Source organism: Crotalus tigris, unplaced genomic scaffold (genome assembly GCF_016545835.1).
Source record: "Crotalus tigris isolate CLP2741 ecotype Arizona unplaced genomic scaffold, ASM1654583v1 scf7180000024441.2113493, whole genome shotgun sequence".
Classification (NCBI taxonomy): Eukaryota; Metazoa; Chordata; class Lepidosauria; order Squamata; family Viperidae; genus Crotalus; species Crotalus tigris.
In genome coordinates, this window is record NW_024100610.1 from 753,420 (window position 1) to 772,524 (window position 19,105).

At 39.0% G+C, this 19,105-nt stretch overlaps 1 protein-coding gene and 1 long non-coding RNA gene across 2 annotated transcripts in view; one reads left to right on the plus strand and one right to left on the minus strand.

Moving 5' to 3' along the window:
* Positions 1 to 12,318, plus strand: part of LOC120302941 — a 44,065-nt gene extending 31,747 nt beyond the window's left edge. Inside the window, exons 2-5 of the long non-coding RNA XR_005555289.1 lie at positions 4,449 to 4,487; positions 7,271 to 7,347; positions 7,975 to 8,101; positions 10,143 to 12,318. This is a non-coding gene — a long non-coding RNA (uncharacterized LOC120302941). The remainder of the gene's footprint in view (positions 1 to 4,448; positions 4,488 to 7,270; positions 7,348 to 7,974; positions 8,102 to 10,142) is intronic.
* Positions 83 to 18,616, minus strand: AQP2 (aquaporin 2). Its single transcript, XM_039331967.1, has 4 exons — positions 18,245 to 18,616; positions 6,937 to 7,101; positions 4,616 to 4,696; positions 83 to 2,144 (listed from the first exon to the last, which is right to left on the minus strand). The coding sequence occupies exons 1-4, from the start codon at positions 18,605 to 18,607 to the stop codon at positions 1,929 to 1,931; spliced, it is 825 nt and encodes a 274-aa protein (XP_039187901.1). The 5' UTR covers positions 18,608 to 18,616; the 3' UTR covers positions 83 to 1,928.
* Positions 18,617 to 19,105: the final 489 nt, after the last annotated feature.

A 19,105-nucleotide genomic window follows, 5' to 3' on the forward strand; every position in this document is an offset into this window, starting at 1 on the left:
TTGCATGTGATTGTGAACCACACAAAATACTGGAGAGAAGAGCCATTGCTCTGAGCAAAATGTTTCCCAAGCTCTTATTTGTTTAGGAGCCCACAGGCTATTGTAGTTGTTTTAACTTTGTTTGTTGTTTGCTTGTTTGTAAAACATTTATATAGCTGTCTATCTTTCAACCAACTCTGTTCAGGTTCTAATATTAGGATGATGGTGGTGACGATTAAATACAGCCAAAAGAGAAAAATGCAGCATGATCTTCCTCATCTGAATCCTTAGGAATTAGTTAGAAAAAAAACCTATCATTACAGAAAATGGCTTGTATAGAAGCACCTGAAATTAATCACCCATTCTTTTTTCAGTGTAATGCTTTTACAGTATCAATTTTATTGCACAGCATCTGATTCATCCCTCCAATATTTGCACCTTATCCACAAGGCATTAGGTGTAAGACATCTATATTAGGTAGTTCAGTATGTTTTAGTGCATATCAACCCACAGCATCAAAGGCATCTTATGCCAAACACATGATACAATTTTTAAAAAGGCAATCATGTGAAAAGTGCCTCAATTTTTTTTAAAGATCTCATTTCCTTAAAGAATGCAATATGAAAAACAAGGAAGTGATATTTCGCAATGCATTTTGAACAATTCACACACACACACACACACACACACACACACACATACAGAGAGAGATGCAGTTGTTGCTTTGACTAAAACATACCCACCCTGCTCTCCACTGCATGGAAAAATGATCCAAGGCAACATGCTTCAAGCTTTGCAAAATGAATACAACATGTACAGCAATGGAAAACAAATCTTGCCTAATAAACTATTTAAGGTGAATTTACCAGTTGCCTTCTGTAGAACAATACAGGGAAAGATGGTTAAGGCTTAATTTAGCCAGGGCTTGTTTCTTCCCTTTGATTTTGCAAATAGATGCTCTCCCATCTTCTGAAAGTATTAATGAAGTTGTAATTTAAGAAAACTTGGATTAAAAAAAAACACCTGCAATGATATACAGGAGGTTCGTAACAAACACCTTTGATTTAAAGAAAAAAATGAATGTGGCAGCAACAAGTAGATCTGATCTCAAGATCTCCGATCTTTGTTTGTTCTAAAATTCAGCATAAGCACTACATTGTATTTTAATAAAACATAAAACCATAGAGAAAGGAACCATTATGTGCATGGTGAAAAACTGGATGAGAAGCAAAATGGCATTATTCTGCCCTTTATGAGATGGGCAGAATAATGCTATGCGTGCTTACTCAAATCCTATTTTATTCCATGGGCTTCACTCTTTAGGGAGTATATTTAGGACTGCAACCTAAAGCTACCGTGTAAGCTTGCATGCTTTGAAATAAATAATGCCAGTGCAATCGGTTTACAAGTATACAGGCCTAGGAGTGTAAGTTTCTATTTCCTAATTTTTCCAGGCCGTCATTCTGGATACCATTATTACCTCCAAAAAGTGCAATTGTAGTGTCTGGAGGAGACAACATATCCAAATGAGATAGACAGATAGACAGATGACAGAGGGAAGGAGGGAGGGAGGTAGAGAATTTCCAGAGTTCTTCATGCAGAGTTCTAGAAAACTCATGTGAAATTTAGCTAGCTTGAACCAGAGAAGAAAAAAAATGGTCCCTGAATGCTTTCATCAACATATACACATTTCTGCTATGTGCTCCTTTTGATCTACAACAACTGCTTTAAATCTCTTTAAGAGCATCCTTGAGAGCAAAAGGGACATCTTTTACAATTTGAAGAGAAAATGGATACACATTTGGATGTCTATAACAGAAGAACATCCATTCTGATCCAGGAAGAGTTTAATACGCACACTGTATCTGTAGCATATATGGATGTATATTTGGCTCAGAAGAACATGGTTAGCTATGACCCGGCTGCTTTTACTGGCTGTCAGGGTTTGTTTAGACTTTTTCCATCACTCCCCTAGGCAAAGTCTGGGGAGAATGCAGCTCCATTGACTGCCTCCTGCGAACTTCCCGCTCCTCCCAGTCTTCTTCTGGCTCGTAGCCTTTGAAGATTGCTAGCCTCTCTGACAGAGTCTTTCTATGAGGGAAGAGAGCATAATTGTAGATCAAGGAAGCCACCACTGCTCCAACCATGGGACCCAGCCAGAAGACCTGTGCGTGGAAATGAGAACATAAGAGAGACTCAGAAGCTGGTAGACTCAATGTTCCTCTTGGGTAACACACAACCAAAAGACAATTGGTAGATTTAAGTTAAACATCACCATTTCATTTCCATTTTTTTCCCTATGGAGAGGAAGAAATTCATTAAAACAGATTTCAAATAATTTATTGGGGAAGGCAGGAGAAGAATTGCAGACTGCTTCCTTCCTCATCACGCCTCCCCATATGTACGAATTCTGGCCTCAAGAATCAATTAATGAATTTAATGATTCTTTTTCACCTACTACCCTTTTTTTTCCTTCTCCTTCGAAAGCCTTCTTCTTCCCTTCTACTTATTTCCATAAATCACTTGTCTTCCTAGGGTTCTCCAGTATTTATAAAGCCATTTTGTAAAGCTCCTGATAACTTTGATCCTTGCAACTGGAATTCCTTCTTCTTTTACTCCCACATTCTTCTGCTTGTCCTTAGATTTGAGTAGGTCAATCAATAACAGCCAGAGATCTTTCTGCTCATAATTCAGCTCTTAATGACAGTGTGGCAGGTAAACTAATGATTACTAGTTAATCCTTAATATATGGTAATTCTGGAATCAGTATACAGTTCATCTCAATGGTTTTCTATCTGTTTTCAATCCAAGAAGCTTCGTACAGTTATCAGAAAATTTCTTGTTGAAGAAATCAGTTATGAAAGTTTCTCTGCAAAATCTAGAATGCCAAAGTGCATCCAATATATTACTGGAAAATCAAACAAGGTATTATTTCCTATTATTCAGATGTCAGTGCTGAATTATTATATACCTCCCAAGCTAAGGCAACAGAACTAAGATGCTAACAGTTCCTCTGATGGGGAGTTAAAGAATTCATGGGCAACTGCCAAAGGATTTTGTTCCTTCCTTCATTCTTTCACTTCATTGAATATAAAGTCTCCAAAAACACAAAACAAGAAGCCAAAGTCAGGTCCAGTAACAAATTGGCCTCAAACTAGTTGAAACAAGAGTCTGAAATGTTCACGTAGAGTTGGAATGGGGTTTTAATCCATTGCCAAACCACTGAAACTTCTTTTCATTAAAAAAAGTGTGTGCCAATTGCAGCTGTTCTTGGAAGGGGAGGTTCTGCACTCAATCATTCATGTCTTGACCCCTTCCTACTTTGACTATTGTTATCTAAATGGGGCTGTCCTTGAATAACACTTGGAAGTTGCAGTTGGTCTACATGCAACAGTACTGCACTGTTTAGGGTGCACCTGGTATTTCCAGGTAGCATTTCTGCATCATAAACAGCACTGATTTCCAATAGTTGTCCTTTCTTGTAAAGTTATGCTCCTAATTAATCACAGGAATATAGAGAGACACCTTGTGTTGCTAGAAAAAATGGACAGGGCCACATGGCCAAAGGAGATGGTTTTCATGTACCTTGCCTTTTGCCTTTTGTATATGGCATGCATCCCTCTCTGTTCAATAATTCCTATGCACAGGCATGAACAAACCAGGACAAACTTCAACTCTAAGAGACCTTGGTAGCCTTCTGATATTGTGGCGTCCCTTCCTTATCTTCCTATCCTGCTCCTCACTTGTATTGGCACATGAATGTGAGTCAGAGAAGAGGGAGACTGTACTCTAAGGAATCACATCCATGTTCCCTGGTGTGAAAAGAAAGCCAGAAAAGACTTTTATTTATTGCATTCTTGGTCACACTTGAGTAGTGCATGGATTGTGTGGAGTCTTCAGCTTCGGTCTCTAAGGCCCGGCTCTTTTTTCATTGTTTCTCTGAGACTCAGCCACCCTAGTAAGGACATTTTGGGATAGGAAATCTTCCTATCCCCTTCCATCTAACTAATTTTAGCAAAAAATGGTTTTTCTCCCTGTCATGAATAGGAACAGAGAAAATGCAATTGCCCATTTAAAAAATACTGAGGGAGGAGAAGATACAAGCTTGGCTTCTTTCACAAGAAGTCAGAGAATATCTGTCTTTGTACGTATGAGAGGCAGAAAGGTAATATGCAAATATGTGATTCTGTCAATGATCACGTTAATGAATATGCTTGCTTATATGGATTATGGTATGTCCCCAATGGTTGAGACCCCTAAGATTCACAAATCCCCAAACATTGCTATCCCTTTTTAGTGGTCTGTTGCAAAAGTAGATTATCTGGAGTAGCCTTTCTCAACCCTCTTACCCTGGAGAAAACTTTGAAATAATGTTTGGGTTTGTTGGAACTCTTGCATAAAAATCACAAAAAATGTGATAACTTCACAATGCATTTCATTTCTGACATACACCATCTATGTTTTCAAAGGTTACCACAACAAAATGGCAGACTAGCATCTGAGTTGCGGTGAGTAGACATTCCCTTCATTGCAAGTGCTAGTGTATAAAGTTAAAAAAAAATGTTTTTTTGTTTTTGTTTTTTAAATTGGGATCTCCAGAAGAACCCAGTGGAGAAAGGTTGGCCAAGTGTCTTACCCAATGGTGGTCAAATTCACCAAGAATCACAGCAGGGGCAAAAGATCTGGCAGGATTCATGGAACAGCCAGTGTAGTAGATCTAGGTAGAAAAGTAGGGTGAAATTAATGATATAAATGATGAAAGGTGGAGGTTGGATGAAGGTTACAGAACATAATCTCATCTGCTGGTCCACTATAAGTTGTGTGCATGTGTGTGTGTTTTGTCTGCCCAATCTAGGGCTGAGAGAGTGATTGGCTCAGTGTCATCCAGCCTGCTTCCATGCTTAAGAGTGGACTACAGTCTGAGCTTTATTTATTTATTTTTCACATTTTTCTACTGCCCATCTCTTTCAGAGTTTTCATGCTTATGGTCCGCACCTTAACTGTGTGTGTGCATGTGCATGCACATGTAGTTTGTAGGAGAAAGAGATTGGATTAGACAATCTTCAATATCCCTTTCAACATATACTTTGATTCTTTATGGGTAAATCTAGGTTCAAATCTCAGTTCAACCTTGAAACTGATGGAAACATCTTGGACTGCTGATTTATTGCACAGTTTTATATATAATAGGATTTCTAATGAGGATAAAAATGAGAGAGAGAAAATCCGTGTATATTGCTCTAAAGCATTAGGTAAATTAATGTATGTGGCCAGATCTTTTGACAGTTTTCTTTTCCCTTATTTTTTTTTCCTGAGAAGAAAATAGCAGTGATATATTCTGATTAAGCAAATGATTTGAAGACCTTAAGTAACAGTTTAATTCAGCATAATGGCTTTAATGAAAACTGGCTAACGGTAAGGAATACCATGTAAATATGTGTCCAAAGCATCACTGAGACTGGGCTATCAGCAGAAAATGAAGAATGAAAATCAAGGTTGAGTAAAACTTTGGAGAGGATAAGAAAATTTTAGATTTCAAGAAGAGCCAAAATAATCAGGAAAAAAACATTCGAATCAGAAGGCGGACAGGATTGAAATAAAAAATTAACATATACCTGAATAATTACTGTACTATTTCTTTCAACAGAAAATCATGTTCCATTACACTTGTCATTCTTGCTATAAATAATAATAGCACTTAGACTTATATACCACTTCGTAGTGCTTTATAGCAGTCTCTAAGCTGTTTCCAGAGTCAGCATATTGCCCCCCAAAATCTGGATCCTCATTTTACTGACCCCAGAAGGATGCAAGGCTAAGATTAAGTTAACGTTGAGCCAGTCCTGGCAGTGGGAATGCAAACTTAGCCTGCAATACTACATTCTAACCACTGCACAACCAGGGCTCATGGTGACAATAAAGCCAGGGTAGCAATAGCCTCGATATCCAATGGGACAGTTTTTGGTAAAATAAGGAGAGGACAATATCCTTCCTTGCAGCCATTTCTATGTCTACAAAATCTGTTGCAGAGGATTGAAATAATCTTCATGGGAATTATTTTGAAAGTACAGGTTGTCCTTGACTTACCCATTCATATAGCGGCTGTTCAAAGTTACAATGGCATTGAAAAAAGTAACTTTATTAATTTTTCACAGGATGATTTCACAGTATCCCCATGGGCACGTGATCAAAATTCAGATGTTTGACAACTGGTTCATATTTATGATGGTTGCAGGGTCCTGGGGTCATGTGATCACCTTTTGCAATCTTTTGACAAGCAAAGCCAATGAGGAAGCCAGATTCATTTAACAACTGTGTTACTAACAACTGCAGTGATTCATTTAACAACGTGGGCAAGAAAGGTTATGAAATGAGGCAAAATTCACTTAACATCTCTCTTGCTATGTTGCTTAGCATTAGATATTTTGGGCTCAATTGTGGTCGTATGTTGAGGACTGCTTGTAATTGGTCAGAATTGGGAAAAGAGGAAGGAAGCCCTTTTGTGCAAGCAAAAAGCCACATTTTATCACTGGGATTGGCTTATAACAATATATTAATGAGGGCAGCCATTATGAGTACCACTAAACACATTGATACACTGAACTATTAAATGCAATCACTTGTAGATTTCAGCAAGTAGCTAAAGATGGTTGAATCCCAACTGATGATAACATCCTCTTAATAATATGGTCTCAGATTGGTTGTATCTAGAAAAGGAGGGAGAGGCAGCCACATAGGAATGCATCTATGTGCAGCTCAAACCCATTGAGTAGATATGTGCTGAATCCATAGAAAATTGCTCTGATTTTTAGCCACAAGAAACTTCACCTGAAAGGGCCATTTCTTCAACTCCAAAATTTGGGTTTCATTGTCAATATTATCATCCATGCCCCCAAACTTTATTAAATTTCATTTTAACACCCTTGCTTAATTTTGCACAGCAAACTGGTTACGCACCCCAATGAGGTGACCCAGGACGACAGAGAAACCAATAGACAAAGCTGGGGATCCTAGGTTGTCGGTCCTATGAGCATCAGTGGAGGCAAAAATGCACAGAACCAATTGAAAAGTGAGGAAAATCTCCATGGCGACAGCTTGTCCTGATGTTGAGTTATTTTGCACCTAGAAGAAAACAGAAGAAAATTAAAATTCCCTTTCTGAAATCCGTTGCTTTTATGCCAGCTGAAAGACTTTTTAAACCCTCTTCAGAGTTTAATATGCTAAACCCAATACTGTGTTCTTTAAAAATTGGACTTGTTTATTCATTTATATGACGTGTTTATTTCTTCAGCATATATAAAAGCCTATCTCACAATGTGATTCTGGATGGCTTACAACATTAAAAGAAAACAGAAGACCTTAAAGCAGGTGAGGAACCAAGCCAAGATAAATCAAATCATAACCACATCATGAGCTCTCACTACCATTCTAACCCACATGCCTAGGACCACCTCCAATCCTTTAGAGCAGGGATAGACAACCTTGGTTCTTTTATGACTTGTGGACTTATTTATTTATTTATGAGACTTATATACTGCTTTAAGTGCAAGCACTCTCTAAGCGGTGTACACCAGTAAGCAATGTATATATATATATTTACATTGCCCCCAACAATCTGGGTCCTCATTTTACCTACCTCGGAAGGATGGAAGACTTCAACTCCCAGAATTCCTGAGTCAGCATGGCTGGTTCCGGAATTATGGGTATTGAAGTCCATGAATCATAAAAGAGCCAAGGTTGCCTACCCCTGCTTTAGAGCCTTCCTAAAAACAGCAATTTAACCTTGGGGAGAATTGTGTTCCAAAAATCAGTCTCTGCAACAGAAAAGGTGTCCCTCCAAGGTCCCACAAGATGATGTCCTTTGGCTGGCATAATCCATAGCATGCTTTCAGTTGCATCTCATGGTTAGATTTTGCTGAAATGTTAAGACTTTAACAAACTACTGCTGGGGCCTTTGTTCACAAATAATCTGAGCATTGTATTTATATATTGTAGATGTGTAAAATGGAATACAAGAAGAGGGGAAAGGCATGCAGTTTCATTTTCTTTCAGCTCTCTAGCCCCATTAGACATGTAAAAATAATCTATACCTTCCATTGATGAATCAGATATATTAAGAAAGGTAAGTGATCAGCCTGAAATGAATGGAATTTGATGTACAGCATATGTATTAAAAATGTATACTTGAAGAACAGAAAATCTGCTCCCCTCCCCTCATAAACAAACAAACTAAATAGATTGTTAGAATCACCGTAACAATATGAAAATTCAATCCAGTGTCATCTTTTTTCTTGTCTGCTGTTGGGGTTGACATTTCCTGCCAACCAGCACTTTGGTGGTTGCGCATTTTCCATGCTTCTGGATGAGTCATATGGATAATGTTTTCTTAGTAAAAATGGAGATGGCAAACCATATATGGCCACTACCTTTGGGCTATGTATCAGTGTCAATACATGTGGATCAGTGGTGGGATTCAAATATACATGTAGATCAGTGGTGGGATTCTCTGTATGGATGACACTTCCGGAAGTCAGTGCTGGGCCTGGGTAACAAAAAATTAGCTACCAATTCTGCCAAAGTGGTGCGAACTGGCTGAATCCCATCACTGATGTGGATATGTTAACATTTTCCTAATGACTTACTGAAATGATCAAGAGTAAATTTTTATTTTTTGGCCTCCTAAAATGTTAATAGGGAATCGATCCCCAAAGAGGATGACACACCCATCAGGAAAATGGGCTGCCATGTATTTACCTGGTTTTGTATTTCCATTACAATAGTACAGTATTTCACTGTCATTGATTCAATACCCTATAACTTTCCTGAGGAAAAATAATTGGATGAACTGAACAGATAAGATCGCTATTATTTGTTGTGGTGGTTTTGCCATTCCAACTGCAGTTTGAATGGATCTATGCCATTGGGGAAGTAGCATTCCAGTAATGGCAGAGATTTTTATCTTTGACATACCTAAACAACTGAATATATATCCATTGGAATCCTGAAACAATCTGATGTTTGACAGAATCGCACTTGGCCTGCATGGAAATGGTGACGCCATAATGTCCCAAAGATGCTGTTCAAAATGCTTCTTGAGGAAAAAAACCCAAGGAAAATCCATTCACAGTTTTTTTTTCCAAGGAAAAAATGCAAGAAAGTCCAGTTGCCTTTTGAACAGCACTTTTGGGACAACCATGACCTGGATGATTGAGACTCTCCATAGACGTGGCTCCATAATGCAAGCCCATGAAATCTATGATCCATCAATCTGAATGCAGTTGACTAATCTACTCTGAGTGGTGGTTATATTTACTTCAAGGTCTTGATTTTTAGTACCCTGCCCAGCACACAGCAAAGAGGCCAGTCTTATTTTATTTTTGGAGGTTCAGAGATTGTGTTTGATCATATTTGACTTGCTGAGTTGTGACCTGCATCTAGGCTTTGTTGTAACTCCCATCTGATTTGATCATTGAAGGAAGTAGCCTCACAGATGCATTGCAGTAAATTAATCTCCTTTATTAGGGAGTTTGTGGAAAAAATATCTCTATTTTTCTCAGGGGCTACTACATTCTTTTAAGATTATCTCATGGGCCGAAGTTATCAGTAAGTTTGTCAAGAGCTAAACATGGGTGGGACACCCTCTTGGATGTCACAATTTTCCTCTTTTTAACATCCTTTTCTCCCTGGAGCAAAGCAGTTTTCTCTCCAGAAGTTCAGGTTATGAGGGAGAGACAAATAACTCTAACTTGAAAGCTCAACTGAACTCTTGCATTCAGAGTTAGGCTGTGGGCCATGAAAAAAATCATGCATGCTCCAATTTTGCCTTTCCAAATGGCTTGTGACATTCTATTAAGAGCTATCTATAGAAAACATTCCTGAAGAGTTTTTAAAATGCATAATCTGCTGCAGAGATATCTGCAGGATGGTGAAAAGCTAAAATGGTGAGTGTGACTGCAATTAAAACCCAACCCTTGCATGCACATTAAAAGAGGTTGGCCTTTGATTGCCTAGTCATGCCTATCATCTTAACTTTTTAAATCCTCCCTGTGGTTGCCCTGATCCAGGGCTCCATAACAAAAACCAGTTGCTCAGTTACAATTGCCTTGCCTAAGAGATGTATGCATAATTCATGCTTTCAAGGAACATTTCTCTTCCTCCTTCAGATGCAGTTCCTGTGGTTGAGTCAGAATCTCATTGGGCAAGTAAACAGAGCCCATGGGGAAGAAAGGGCAACCCAGAACATCACATCAGCATCTTTTTTCTCAACATGGTGATCTAGCTTGATAGGCATTTCCCACTGGAAGACTTTTCAAAGCTGCATGCTTTTTTTAAAAAAAACTTGTTTGACTGAGGAGCACATGAATCTTGAAAGGGTGCTATGACATCTTTCATCAAAAAACTGACATGCTGGGTGTGATTTATTTCAGTGTAGTATATTTACTTATGAAGAGGCAAATGGAGGAGGGCATCCCACATATCTACTTATCAGCTTTATTTATAATATCATTTGCCTTTTGCATATAACTGCCTACCAGTTATATCAGGGGTCTTCAAATTTGGCCCTTTTATGACTTGTGGACTTCAACTCCCAGAATTCCTCAGCCAGGCACGCTGGTTGGTCCACAAGTCATAAAAGGGCCAGGTTTGAAGACCCCTGAGTTATATTCTCTACAAATATCTGCAAAGTCTATGTAAGGAGCAGCACTGTGAGGTATTTTGGAAATAAAATTGATTCTGGAGGTTATCATTTTGCACTATACCATGCAATCCCCTCCCCCTTTTTTCAGGAAAAAACAACAACAACCGGGCACTAGGAAATGCTGGTCTCCATAGGCTCCATGTTAAGGATCCCAGGGTAAAATAATTCCATGAGAGTGTTAAGATGAAGAAGATCTGGTAGTTCCATGTCTGTTTTATCATAATTAGTCTTTCTCTTGGTCTGATGGAAGCTATGCTAAAGAACGTTCTGTCTAGTAGACATTCACTGACATGCAAAAGCTTTCAACTTTTCTCTGTCTGGCTTGTAGAATGTTCTTTTTATGGCCCCTTTTCAGCCTCTTTGTATAAGATCATTTTCCCTTTTTTTCTCTGGAGGTTTTAATAAGTGTGTGTGTGTGTGTGTGTGTGTGTGTGTGTAATTCTGGAAGTCTACAAGTCTTAAAATTCCCAACGTTGGATATACCTGATATATATTGTTTCTCTATTTTTTTATACCCATTAAGTGTTCTCCTCCATGTACTTATTCATTGCATGCACAGTGCCATTTTTCTTCCCAGAGCTAAAAGGGGCATATATTACTCTCATCTCCCACCCTGTCTTGTCTATCTACCCACACCTTTGCAAGGAAGGTACATTGGTGGCTGGCTTATGAGATCATTTCATGGCTGTGTGGGGCCTTGAATTAGTTCTAGTTGTATTACTAGTCTAGAACCAAGTATTAATGTACTTCTCTAACCACTGGTGTTCTTCCTTGTTCTTTTTTCCAAAGGTCCACAAAGGTATCATGATCTTAAAGAAAACTAACATCAAAACATGGTTCCACTAGAAAAATAGGGCCAAAAATGTGGTATTGACACAACAGAGGGAATGAACCATAGTTTCCCACCACAGTAGCATCATGATCTTTTCCTTTTGTTAATGCCAGTAAATTAAAATACATTTCCAAAGAGTCAACAAAGAGTCACAACAGAATCAACTAACTTTACCTAGTCACCAAAGAGGCACTCAAGAAGTTATATATTTCTGTTGCTTGATTGAGACTATACCAAATGAAGAATATCCTCAAAAATCAGGTCAAATAACCTAGTTGTTGAGCTGCAATATTAAGGGTTCCTGATAGCTAAGTCTGAATTATTCCCATATCTCTTTGCAAATCAGGCCTAGGTCTAGCGTACATTTGACCAGCCAGATTATAAAAAAAAGGTCAGTATCCAAATAGGTCTTTTTATTGTGTTCAGTCATTTAAGTGCGTTTATTTGCATTTAAGTGCAGATAAAAATCTGATTATTGTTACATTATTGCTACTGGCATTACAAATCAGTCTCTTGCCCTGTGGCAGAGATCTTTTCTGCTATATCTTACATAAGATTTTGGCAAATAAAAGTTCAGCTGATAATGCTAAAAATGGCATCTCATCTCTGAAAAATGGCCATCAGGTTACCTAACTGAATATGCACTTGTAATTACAAGATTACACTTGTAAAACCTAATTGTATACAATTAGAAATATGCAAACATTCCTGTTCTTCTCCAGCTTGCCTCTTGTAAAATCACCAACAATTATGGATTAAGTTAATTCCCAATAGGCAACTACTTTAATGGTTCTTGGAGGATGCCTTAATAGTCAACACATGTCTCCAGAGGCTTGTAAATTATTCCTGAGCTATATGACCTATGAAGTCTTCTTGCAAACAGCTCCAATAAATTATCTTAGTAATTGTATTAGAGTAAATTGCCTTATTGGCCTTTCCCAAACAAGTACAGTCTATATAAATTGGAATGTTCCCAGAATTCCTAGTCAACAAAGTTAAAAAGTCCAGCTAGCAGTACAAATGATTTTCATGTTGATTAATACAACCTTTTTCAACCACTTCCTCAAACACTAGTAATACATTAGATATTGTTGGATATCTCCACTTCTTAAAAACACAAGGAAGTTTAATTAACTAGATTAGTTTATGCAGTGCTTTTTTTCTTAAAAAAAAAAAAAAAAAAGGTGCCAGAACTCAAACACATCATACAACCCGCCTTGCCTACCCTACAAGGTTCCATCCAAAAAAGGTGCCGGAACTCCGTTCTGGGCGTTCTATGAGAAAAAAAGCCCTGAGTTTATGGATAGGCAATTGGAAAGGAAACAACCTTTGTTTATAAACAAAAACATCCATAATACAATATGATGATAATAAATAGAACCATTAACATATTTTCAATTGCCTTCAAGGCAGTGGTGGGATTCAGCTGGTTCACACCACTTCGGCAGAACCAATAGCTAATTTTTAGTTGCCCAGGCCCAGAATGGACTTCTGGAAGCGGCATCCACACAGAGAATTGGTTGTTCACGTATCTGAATCCCACCACTGCTTCAAGGTGGATCACATAATTATTTAAAATTATCTTTAAAGTGAAACTGATTTAATTAATTAAAAAGGGTCTCCAGAATAATGGCAGCTTAACCTGCTTCTAACCAACAGGATCAGGGCAAACCTGGTTCCTTACAGTTAGTTACTATACAATATGGAGACACTTAAAGAAAAGCTCCCAGCTTCAATAACCCTGACTTCCTTGTAGTAGGGAACTACTGTACCAGCATTTTTCCCAAGTTGCTATAATATTGGATGGGACAAATCTGATTGATGGAAGTGGTCTTCAGCACCAAGCCATATAGGGCTTCCTAAATAATCCCTTTAAATTGCACTCAGGGAAGTACCTGTAGCCAATGCAGGGCTTGTAGTCCAGGTATTTTATGTTATCCTGTGCCCATTAGCACAAGGGATACTGCAATTATAGTTTCTGGATGGTCTTCACAGAGTGCATTGCAATGTATCAACTAGGTGGTGATGACAGCATGAATTGCAGATGTTAATTCCTCCTGCTCCAGACTGTAACTCAGGAGTCTTCAAACCTGGCCCTTTTATGACTTGTGGACTTCAACTCCCAAAATTCCTCAGCCAGCATGCCTGGCTGAGGAATTCTTGGAGTTGGTCCATAAGTCCTAAAAGGGCCAAGTTTGAAGACCCCTGCTGTAACTGATACACTAGCTAGAGTTGGGCAAACAGCCTCCTGATCACAATATGTATCTGCCCACTCAGCGGTAGCCATGAATTCAGGAGGAACCCCCCCCCCAAATCACAGACCTCAGAGGCAATGCCATCCCTTCAAGAGATATCCCTGGAGTCCACAAAGACCTTCAATGCATAACCAGCAATTCTGCCTTGCATGGATTTAACTCCACCAGCTTCTTCCTATCCAGGTCTAACAGCCTCTAAATACTTGGACAAAACCTTGATTACCCGTTATGAGTGTGGGCCAGAGTAGCAATGTATAATTGGGTGTCATGAACATATTGATGATACCGATCCAAAGTGACAGATGATCTCTCCTGTTAGCTTTATGCATCTATTGAAAAGTTAACAGAAAAGGGTCAAAGTCTGTTGTATGCCACACATCAAAGGCCACTGAGGTGAATTTTCTTCCCCTAAAGCACAATGTCCCAGTCCCCAGCCCTTGCAAGTAGTCAAAAGATATTCCATGTTTGATGGTATTGAAAGCCAAGAGAAGATCTAAAAGAACCAGAAGACACACACACACACACACACACACACACACCTGCTAAGTCCTAATAAGGTAATCCACTAATGCAGGGGTCTTCAAACTGGGCCCTTTTATGACTCATGGACTTCAACTCCCGGAATTCAGGCATGCTGGCTGAGGAATTCTGGGAGTTGAAGTCCATGAGTCATAAAAGGGCCGAGTTTGAAGACCCCTGCACTAACGCAACTAATGTGGTTTTTGTGCCAAATCCATGCTTGAACCATGCTCAGATAGTCCATTTATTTTAGGGTTCTATGCAGTTATTTTCCCACTATTGCCTCAAAAATTTCCTTAAAAAGGAAAGGCTGGAAACAGACCAATAGTTGTCTAATACATCTGGACCCGGGGAGGGCCTCCAAAGGTGCAAGTGCACCACAGCTTATTTCAAGACAGCAGGAACAGACAACCCTCTGCAAGGAGACATTGGCTATCTGCTGAATCCAGTGAGCACACACATAGACCCAGCCCACAAAGGACAGGAGACCTAGCCACTTCATGGGAGTCCACAGGCCAGAAGGAAGACTTCACAAGACATTGTCCTAATATTATGGTATGATCCCACCCCTCATGAAGACCGTAGACTCTAGTGACAACATGCTGTGAGTCAGGAGCACAAAATTCTAATAAAGGCAGCTGGATGACAGCTGGCCAGCACAATAAGAAATCAGAAGCAATAGTCTTATAATATTACCATTATAATTACATTATCTATTATATTATGATCCTAGTTTTCTATTAATGATCAGCAATTTCAGAAATAGTTTGTCAAGGTTCCGACTAATGGAACACTTCAAAGAACTTCCAGGCATTGTTTATTCTAAAAAGTCTTTAATCATATGAACACAGTGTCGGCACAGCATGGATGGATGCCAAGATCTGAATTTCCCTTTCTTTGCACATAACGTTCCAGGCTATTCCCCTCCCCTATTCTGCAGTCATAATTCACATTTTCCAATCAGCCTGAAGGGCAAAGATTCACTTCCATTCCCTATCCAACAGTCCTTATCTTTCTCCTCCCCTCCCACCATCATCTGAATTAACTCTAAAAATACCAGACAGTTCTGCATATCTTGTAAAAGCAATAATATCCAATATTAGCAGCGTTGACATAGGTAACATGACACCACCTGTCACGCTCTTGACCTTCTGGTTTAATGTTTAAACTATTTCAATTTATAAAAATATATAAATGAAAAGTCAGCACATTGCAAAGTGCCCTTATTTCCAAGAAATATCCCAGGCTCTCTGGAGGCATTAGAAGAAAATAAAAAAGATATGACTGCAACTCTTTTTTTTTTTCTCCTCATCCACCGTATGCAAAGACCTTTCAGTGTTGGTAAATTGGGAGAGCACATCCAAATGGGGAGGAGATAGGGGATTATGGGCTCATAGGGAGTGTCTTTAAATAATGATTATATCAACCACATAGATCTTCTACTATTTGCCACACCATGTCAAAGGATGTCAGGCCTTAGAGCTTATGAAATGGGCAAATGGGTATTTACAATGAGAAGGGAGGACCTGCAATCTTTAAGCTGGTCAGGTGCCATTCTTTGCAATAATACGTGGCATCAGGAAGTACTTGCTTTTTCTGAAGAAAGAAATAAATAAATTGGCAATTGGGTAGCAATTTGTCATGCCAACATCAAGGCACAGCAACCTGGGCTTAACTCTGCTTTCACAGAGGAACTGGAATATGACAAGGAAACAAACTGCTAATCCCTTATTGATAAATATATAGGACTTGCCCTTATTTATTCATTTATACATTTTATATTGCTGCCTACTTGTGCATGGTGACTCAAGGGTGGCTTACAGGACGTAAAATCACAATATAAAAGAAATAAAAATAATAAAATAATAACCTTCCATCCACCTACACCCACCCCGGCGACAACACACATTTGTTTCCAGCCATTTAATGAGCTCCATCCCACTCTGGGTTCTCCAGGCCCACTGGCAGAACCATGTCTTCAGGGCCATCCAAAATAGTGTTAGATTGGGGACCAGTCTAATTTCCGGAGGGATGCTGTTCCAGAGTGAGGGAGCCACCACGGAGAAGGCCCTTCTTCTGGGTCCCACCAGATATATAGTTATAATAACTACCTTGCTCTAAAATGGGTTGAAAAGACCTGTAGTAAAGCTTACATTTTTTTGTGATGGAATCTATATATCTTTAACATCTAGATACTGATCAGGAAGATCTATTGGTAGATTTCTGGATGATTATCAATAAATCAGCAAGGATGCTGAACTCAGGGTGACTTAGTAATTAGAAAAATGAAAGACGTCCTTCATCTCCTAGGTTAGGCTGCTAAAAGTCTGATTGATTATGTGCCATCAAGTCAGGTGTTGACTCTTAGCAATCACATAGATTTTCTCTGTGATGCTATGATCCTAACATAGTATTTCAGATCTTCCAGTGGTGCACTCATATTCCGCATCAGATTCCAGAGAGTGGAAAGTAGAGTTCTCATGAAAAAACAAAGTCTTACAAGCTTGAAATCTCCACCAACAGTTTAATGGAATTCCACATAATAGGAAAGCTCATGTTTCATTACTAGCATCTTTAGTTAAAACTGTGTCAGTTAGCTGAGCTCAGTATGGGGAGATCCAACAGGCTAGGTGGGCTGGTCCAATAGCTGAGTATTCATATCCCATTAGATCAAAAATTACTCTTTACCAACCACCTTGGTTTGGGATTACATACTGTGGTAAATTATAAGCAAACTCCCTGACAGTCCTGCATAACATTAGACTTTGATCAATCAAGTTAAAATCCAAATCCCATCCACTTCTTCTTTGGGCCAATCATTGTGCTTCAGTTTTGCATGCATAGAGTACAAAGAATAGTAACTGACTGCATAGTCTTATCCTTGATTAATAATAATTGCAAGAATTCAGAACCACAAAGCTAAGAATCCTTGAAATTATATTTCTTGGAAAGCAGAGTGTTCCAAGTCTAAATCTTTGATCCTAAAGGGATGTCCTTTATTGGCTATTCTTTCCAGTCTCAAATTGTTGTACAGTTGAATGCAATCTATTTGCAGAACAGGTAGTTGTTGATACAATTAATTTCTAATGTGTCCTCAGCATTAGGTTCTAAGCCCCTTCCTCTACTGTAAGGCATGAGGGCCCCCCACACAAAACAGATAATAATTCTTGTATGAACATGTGGCCCAAGAGTCCACTCACGCACAGATTCTAAATTTATGGACTGAGATTCTTATATTTTAATTCAGAGCCTCAAACTGACATTGTATTCTCAGGTTAGAAGATTTTAATAATAGGAAACCAATGTGCAAAGCAGTTAGAATAGGGGAAGGTCTCCTGGTGTCTTCTGGAGATATAGGATTATAATGTATAGGTCCTAGCCTGCACTGTCACTTGGAATGATCATAGGAGCTGTAATCCATAACATAATAGAGGGGATCATTGGCTTGCCCCAAGTTAGTTTCAATTTGTAATGGGAAGACCCACACTCACCCACATCCAGTTATGAAGATCATGAGAGGCCAGTGAAATTACTTCTAATATATGAAGATAAAATAGATAGGGAGCTGTAAAAATCTGGGTGATCGCAAAAGCTCCAACACTTTCCAACCATTTAGGGATAGCCCAGATTTTTGCAGTCCTGGTAGAACTGTGCCTGAAGTTTGGGAGAAAATAAAAATCAGCAGTAAGAGAAAGGAAGATTCTCGAGCTTTTTTGAAATAGCATTGATTTCCTTTACCCAGGCTTCTTAAAGGAAGGACTGTAATTCAGTAGGAGCATATCTGCTTTGCATGTGGAAACTGTTAAATTGGGGAAAATTCAAGAAACCCACCATCATTCAACATAAAACATTACTGAGTTAGCATGGCGAGTATCAAAACACTTCCTATGGTGCATTGTGATGACCCAGAAAGCTGGAATCCTTCAGCCTTTCCACTCTTAAAGACAGTAAAATCCTTACCCTGTTGATGGCCAAGCTGCCACGGATATGAGCCGGAGTGATCTGATGCAGAACGGCAGCCCCCGTCACAGCTCCTAGGATCTGTGCCACCATGTAGAAGATGGCCCTGAGAAAGGAGATTTGGGAACCTACCAGGCAGGCCACTGTCACTGCAGGGTTAATATGGGCTCCACTCACATGACCCACTGCTTGAACCAAGGTACCAATGGCCAAGCCAAATGCGAAAGAAATCTGGAGGACATTTGGTGGGGAAGCAGGCCAGTTCAGAGCTGAGCCCAGGCCGAAGAAGACGAAGAGGAGAGTGGCTAGGAATTCAGCAAGGATAGCTCGAGTGAAGGCCACAGAGCGGAGTTCCCACATCATGGATGACAATTGTAGAGATCAGACTGGGTCGAAACCTGTAGTTACACTTCTCCTTTTCAGTAATAATGTTGTGTCCTGGAAGGATGGTGGGATAAAATCCGTATGTATGTGTCTACACAGGCATAGAGAAAGAGAGAAGGGTATATATATGTGTGTATATATATACATATATATGTCTCTCTCTGTGTGTGTATCTTTACCTGCAGAGCAGGTAAAAGTTATTTAAATGGAGGTGGAGTTTGGAAATCTAATGTTTTTTCATTCCTGTTCCAGTTGAGGAGGTTTTAGACTCTGCCTTCTCCGATAAACTGAAAAATTAGCATTTGCTAGTCGTTCCTTACCTACTTGACCATAACTTTTTATTTCATACTTTCAAACATATTTGGTAGGGTTTTTTTCCCTTTATCATCGTCTTTTTGACCTCTGCTTTCCTTTTTTTTTTAAGCTCATAGTTTTTATGTGAATTTATTTCAAGTAATCTATTGGGGTATTTTGTTT